This window comes from Antrostomus carolinensis, unplaced genomic scaffold (genome assembly GCF_000700745.2).
Source record: "Antrostomus carolinensis isolate BGI_N321 unplaced genomic scaffold, ASM70074v2 scaffold3615, whole genome shotgun sequence".
Taxonomy (NCBI): domain Eukaryota; kingdom Metazoa; phylum Chordata; class Aves; order Caprimulgiformes; family Caprimulgidae; genus Antrostomus; species Antrostomus carolinensis.
Window position 1 is genome coordinate 1 of NW_010316921.1, and position 6,734 is coordinate 6,734.

The 6,734-nt window shown below is 56.9% G+C and overlaps 1 protein-coding gene across 1 annotated transcript; it reads right to left on the reverse strand.

Annotated features, from left to right (window-relative positions):
- Window positions 1-271: 271 nt before the first annotated feature.
- Window positions 272-6,377, reverse strand: LOC104525277 (potassium-transporting ATPase alpha chain 1-like; the record flags this gene model as incomplete). Its single annotated transcript, XM_010168383.2, has 8 exons — window positions 272-424; window positions 495-640; window positions 2,282-2,405; window positions 3,714-3,868; window positions 3,944-4,112; window positions 5,067-5,217; window positions 5,382-5,518; window positions 6,208-6,377. Coding segments are annotated over 8 exons (1,205 nt in total), but the record flags the coding sequence as incomplete, so codon positions are not given.
- Between the last annotated feature and the right edge of the window lie 357 nt (window positions 6,378-6,734).

Genomic DNA, 6,734 nt, shown 5'->3' on the forward strand with positions numbered 1-6,734 from the left:
AGGGTACAAGAACCCCCTATAGACCACATGGGTGCCAGAAGAACCCCTATAGACCCCATAGGCCCCACTGCTCCTATAGGTACTGGTAGAGCCCCTATAGACCCCACGGGCACCAACAGACCCTTGTAGACCCCATGGGCACCAGAAGAACTTCTACAGACCCCACGGGTACAAGAACCCCCTATAGACCACATGGGCTCCAGAAGAACTTCTATAGACCCCATGGGCACTGGTGGGTCCCCTATAGCCCCCATAGGCACTGGTGGGTCCCCTATAGCCCCCATAGGCACCGGAAGAGGCCCTGCTGCAGCAGGGAGAGGCGGCGGGTCTTGCGGATGAGGACGTCGGCGATCTGACACATCTCGATGCTGATGAAGAAGACGGTGTAGCAGGTGTACTGCTGGTAGCGCCGCTGCTCGAAGGTCTACGGGCAACGTATACGTCAAGAGAGGAACCTATAGGAGCTTCTAGGGACCTCTAGGGGTTGGATGTACCCATTGTTGGCCGTAGCTGTCCTGGAGCTCCTGCTGATGGGTGTCCTCCCATTGTGGGCGTAGGCCCAAGCAGAGAAGAGGCCACCAACCTTCTTGTGCCATCGCCACAAAGTAGTCGGTGAAGCCGGCGAAGGATTGGATGGCACCTGCCAAAGGGGTGGAGGGGTTGGGTGGGGACATCAAGGACCTAGGTGGCTGGGTGGTCAGGGACTCAGGTCGCCAGGAAGCCAAGGGCCAAGGGACCCAGGTAGATGGGTGGCCACGGACTCAAGTGTCTTCGTGGCCAGTGACCCAAGGACCAAGGGACCCAGATGGCCAAGGACCAAGGGATCCAGGTGGCCAGGGACCAAGGCAACCAGGGACCCAAGTGTCTGGGTGCCCAAGGACCAAGGGACCCAGGCAGATGGGTGGCCATGGACTCAAGTGTCTTTGTGGCCAGTGACCCAAGGACCAAGGGACCCAGATGGCCAAGGACCAAGGGACCCAGGCATCCAGGTGGCCAGGGACCAAGGCAACCAGGGACCCAAGGACCAAGGGACCCAGGCAGATGGGTGGCCACGGACTCAAGTGTCTTCGTGGCCAGTGACCCAAGGACCAAGGGACCCAGATGGCCAAGGACCAAGGGATCCAGGTGGCCAGGGACCAAGGCAACCAGGGACCCAAGGACCAAGGGACCCAGGCAGATGGGTGGCCACGGACTCAAGTGTCTTCGTGGCCAGTGACCCAAGGACCAAGGGACCCAGATGGCCAAGGACCAAGGGATCCAGGTGGCCAGGGACCAAGGCAACCAGGGACCCAAGGACCAAGGGACCCAGGCAGATGGGTGGCCACGGACTCAAGTGTCTTCGTGGCCAGTGACCCAAGGACCAAGGGACCCAGATGGCCAAGGACCAAGGGATCCAGGTGGCCAGGGACCAAGGCAACCAGGGACCCAAGGACCAAGGGACCCAGGCAGATGGGTGGCCACGGACTCAAGTGTCTTCGTGGCCAGTGACCCAAGGACCAAGGGACCCAGATGGCCAAGGACCAAGGGATCCAGGTGGCCAGGGACCAAGGCAACCAGGGACCCAAGTGTCTGGGTGGCCAAGGACCAAGAGACCCAGGCAGATGGGTGGCCAGGAACCCAGGTGTCTAGGTGGCCATGGATCCAGGTGGTCAGGGACCCAATGGACTAAGGTGGCTGGGTGGCCAGGGACCCAAGGACCAAGGGATCCAAGTGGCCAGGTATCCATGGACCTGGGTGTCCAGGTGGCCAGGGACCCAAGGACCAAGGGACTCAGATGTCTGGGGACCCATGGACCCTGGTGACCAGGGACTTGGGTGTCCAGGAACCCAGATGTCCAAGTGTCCAGGGACCCAGGTGGCCAAGGACCCTGATGACCAGGAACCTAGGTGACCAGGTGGCCAAGGACTCAGATGTCCAGGAACCCAAGGACCAAGGGACTCAGATGTTTGGGGACCCATGGACCCTGGTGTCCAGGGACTTGGGTGTCCAGGAACCCAGATGTCCAAGTATTTGGGGACCCAGGTGACCAGATGGCCAAGGACTTAGGTGACCAAGTACCCAGATGTCCAAAGACCCAGGTGTTTGATGCACCCCAACATCTAAACCAACCTGATTTCTCCTACACCCAAGGTGGACCTCAGCATCCCAGACCTTCCAGTTCCCTTGGGAAACCAGGAGGTCCCTTTCTTGGCCACATCCCACTTACTCCCTCCTCCAAGGTTGGACCTTGGTGGCCAGGACCTCCCCCACCCACAAGGGGACCCCAACATCTGGTCCATACCGATCTGGAAGTAGGAATAAGCCGCCAAGGGTTCGTTGACCAACCGGTCCCGTCGAGGGTTCCGAGGTTTCAGATGCATGATGTCACTCTCTGCCCTCTCATAGGCCAAGGAGACCGAGGGGAACTGTGGAACCAGGTGTCCAGGTGAGGGACCCCGGCATCTGGGTGAGGAACCCTGATGCTTGGGTGAAGAACCCCAACATCTATATGGAGAACCTCAACATCCATATGGAGAAACTCAACATCTATAGGGAGAACCCCAACATCCATATGGAGAACCTCAACATCTATAGGGAGAACCCCAACATCCATATGAAGAACCCCAACATCCATATGGAGAACCCCAACATCTATAGGGAGAACCCCAACATCCATATGAAGAACCCCAACATCCATATGGAGAACCTCAACACCCATATGGAGAACCTCAACATCCATATGAAGAACCTCAACATCCATATGGAGAACCCCAACGTCCATATGGCGAGCCTCAACATCCATATGGAGAAACTCAACATCTATAGGGAGAACCCCAACATCCATATGAAAAACCTCAACATCCATATGGAGAACCCCAACATCCATATGGAGAACCTCAACATCCATATGGAGATCCTCAACATCTGTATGAAGAGCCCCAACATCTATAGGGATAACCTCAACATCCATGTGAAGAACCTCAACGTCCATATGGCGAACGTTGGTTCCTGGGTGAGGAACCTCAACAACCAGTTTAACATCTATATGAAGAACCCAACATCTCCAACATCTATAGGGAGAACCTCAACATCCATATGAAGAACCTCAACATCCATATGGAGAACCCCAACATCTATAGGGAGAACCTCAACATCCATATGAAGAACTTCAACATGTATAGGAAGAACCCCAACATCCATATGGAGAACCCCAACATCTATAGGGAGAACCTCAACATCCATGTGAAGAACCTCAAGTTCCCCATCATGATGGCTCCTTGAGGACATGGGGACCAGAACAACCAGTTGGTGAATTGGTTGATGGACCTGTGGCATCTGGGTGTGGGGAGACCCAGGTGACCTGGAGTGACCCTGGTATCTAGTTGAGGCACCCAGATGCCTCAGGTCTGTATGAAGAACCCCAGTGTCCATAATGAAGAACCTTGGTTCCTGGGTGAGGAACCTCAACAACCAGTTGATGAACTGGTTGATGGACCCTGGCCTCTTGGTTTGGGGGGACCCAGGTGTCCAAGTTGGGGACCCTGACCTCTGAGAGGGACACCAGCATCTGGGTGACACAGCCAGGTGAAGAACCCAAACATCCTTATGAAGAACCTCAATGTCCATGTGAAGAACCTTGGTTCCTGGGTGAGGAACCTCAACAACCAGTTGATGAACTGGTTGATGGACCTCAGTGTCTGGGTTTGGGTGGACCCAGATGTCCAGGCACTCACGATGTCAGTGCAGAGCTCGATGAAGAGGATGGTGATGCAGCCCAGGGGCAGAGGGACGCTGGCCGTGATGTAGATCAAGTAGGGTGTCAACTCAGGGATGTTCTTGGTCAAGGTGTAGGCGATGGACTTCTTCAGGTTATCAAAGATCAAACGACCTGGGAAAGGTGGAGACAGTGTCACCAGGGTGATGTCACCTCATGTCACCCACCCCTGGTGTCCCCAAGCTCCACCTTGTTCCACGCCGGTGACGATGGAGGCGAAGTTGTCATCCAGCAGGATCATGTCGGCTGCGTTCTTGGCGGCGTCGGAGCCGGCGATGCCCATGGCCACCCCGATGTCGGCCTTCTTCAGCGCCGGGGAGTCATTCACCCCGTCACCTGTCACCGCCACGATGGCACCCTGGGGACATGGGGACCAGAGGTGGTGAGGGATGAGGAGCATCACTGTCCCATCATGATGGCATCTTGAGGACATGGAGACTGGAGGAGTGAGGATCATCACCACCTGCATCATGATGGCCCCTTGAGGACATCCCCATCCCTATCATGATGGCACCTTGGGGACATCCCCATCCCCATCATGATGGCTCCTTGAGGACATGGGGACCAGAGGGATGGGGACAGAGACCATCATCATCTCCATCATGATGGCACCTTGGGGACATCCCCATCATGATGGCTCCTTGAGGACATGGGGACCAGAGGGATGGGGACAGAGACCATCATCATCTCCATCATGATGGCACCTTGGGGACATCTCCATCATGGTGGCCCTTTTGGGACACAGGGACTAGAGAGAAGGGGACAGGGACCATCATCATCATCTCCATCATGATGGCACCTTGGGGACATCTCCATCATGGTGGCCCTTTTGGGACACAGGGACTAGAGAGAAGGGGACAGGGACCATCATCATCATCTCCATCATGATGGCACCTTGGGGACACAGGGACTAGAGGGATGGGGACAGGGACCATCATCATCTCCATCATGATGGCATCTTAGGGACATGGGGACCAGAGGAATGAGGATCATCATCTCCATCATGATGGCACCTTGAGGACATTCCCATCATGGTGGCACCTCAGGGATATGAGGACCATCACCATCTCCATTATGATGGCATCTCGGGGACACGAGAACCATCCCCATCATGATGGCACCTTGAGGACACATCTCTGATCACCCCAATGTCCCCAAGGCCACCCAATGACCTCTTCCCATCTGGACTGGCAGTGACTTCTGGTTGGTCTCCAAGTGTCACCCAGTGTCCCTCAATGTCTTCTCCATGACCTCATGTCCTCCAATGTCCCCATGTCCCCCCCCATAACCCAAGTGTCCCCAATGTCCCCACCAGCCGTTGGCAGCTCTCCACGATGACAAGTTTCTGCTGTGGTGACGTCCGGGCGAAGACCATCTCAGGGTGGGCCCGTAGAAGACCTTCCAGTGTCCCTGGTGTCATGGCCGCCAGCTCTGCCCCTGTCACCACCCGCGCCCGCGCCTGCCTGGAGAGGACATCGGACACCTGGGTCCCATCTCCATGAAGTTGGAGCACCCAAGATGTTGTGGTTTCCACCATGGTCAACTCAGGTGCTGAGGTCACTTCTACTTGGACATCAATGTCCCTCCCCACCACTTTTGGTCCCACTCTTGGAGATCTGGGTCCCACCTGGGGTCCACCCGCTCGAGGGGCACACGAAGACGAGCTGCCACCTCCTCGGGGGTCTCGCTGCCCTCTGAGATGATGCCAACAGCAGCTGCGATGGCTTTGGCCGTGATGGGGTGGTCTCCGGTCACCATGATCACCTGGGGACAGAGGGACATGAGGACATTGGTTGTGGGTCTGGTGGTCACCTGTGGTTCTGGATGGTTCCTCATGGTCACCTGTGGTCCTTCATGTCACCATTGGCTTCTCCATGTCCTTCCATGTTCTTGATGTCCCTCCATCCCCTTGTCTCTTCCATGTCCTTGATGTCCCCCCATCCCCATGTCCCTCCCAGTCCCCATGTCCTTCCATGTCCTTGATGTCCCCCCATCCCCATGTCCCTCCCAGTCCCCATGTCCTTCCATGTCCTTGATGTCCCTCCATCCCCACGTCCCTCCCAGTCCCCATGTCCCCCCATGTCCTTGATGTCCCCCCATCCCCACATCCCTCCCAATCGCCCAAGGCCGTGTCTCTCCATGTCCTTCCATGTCCTTGATGTCCCCCTATCCCCATGTCCCTCCCAATCTCCATGTTCTTCCATATTCTTGATGTCCCCCCATCCCCACATCCCTCTCAGTCCCCACATCTATCTTGTGTCCCCTTGTCTCTCCATGTCCTTGGTGTCCCCCCATCCCCATGTCCCTCCTAGTCCCCATGTCTCCCCATGTCCTTCCATGTCCTTGATGTCCTTCCATGTTCTTGATGTCCCTCCATCCCCACGTCCCTCCCAATCTCCGTGTCCTTGATGTCCCCCCATCCCCACGTCCCTCCTGGTCCCCACATCTCCTACCCTGATACCAGCCGTGCGACACTTGAGCACGGCCTGGGGGACGGTGGCCCTGGGTGGGTCAATCATGGACACCAGCCCAGCGAAGCAGAGTCCCACGGCCACCTCCGGCAACACCTCGGGGTCTGTCCCTGCTGCCACCGTCCCCGCTGGCAGCCAGCGGGCGCAGAACCCTGGAGTAGGGGACACAGGGTGACATTGGGACACATGTGGGTGTTGCATGTCCCACCTACTCCATGTGTCCTCCATCCCATGGCCCTCCATGTTCCCATGTCCCTTCCATGTCACACCATCTCCCCATGGTGTCCCCATGTTCTCCCATCCCCATGTCTCCACCCCCCCATGATGTCCCTCCATCCCTATGTCCCCATCTCCTCATGGTGTCCCTCCATCCCCATGTCCCCCTCATCCCCATTTCCTCCCACATCTCCCCATCTCCCCATGATGTCCCTCCATCCCCACATTCCTCCATCTCCCCATGGTGTCCCTCCATCCTTATGTCCCCATCTCCCCATGGTGTCCCTCCATCC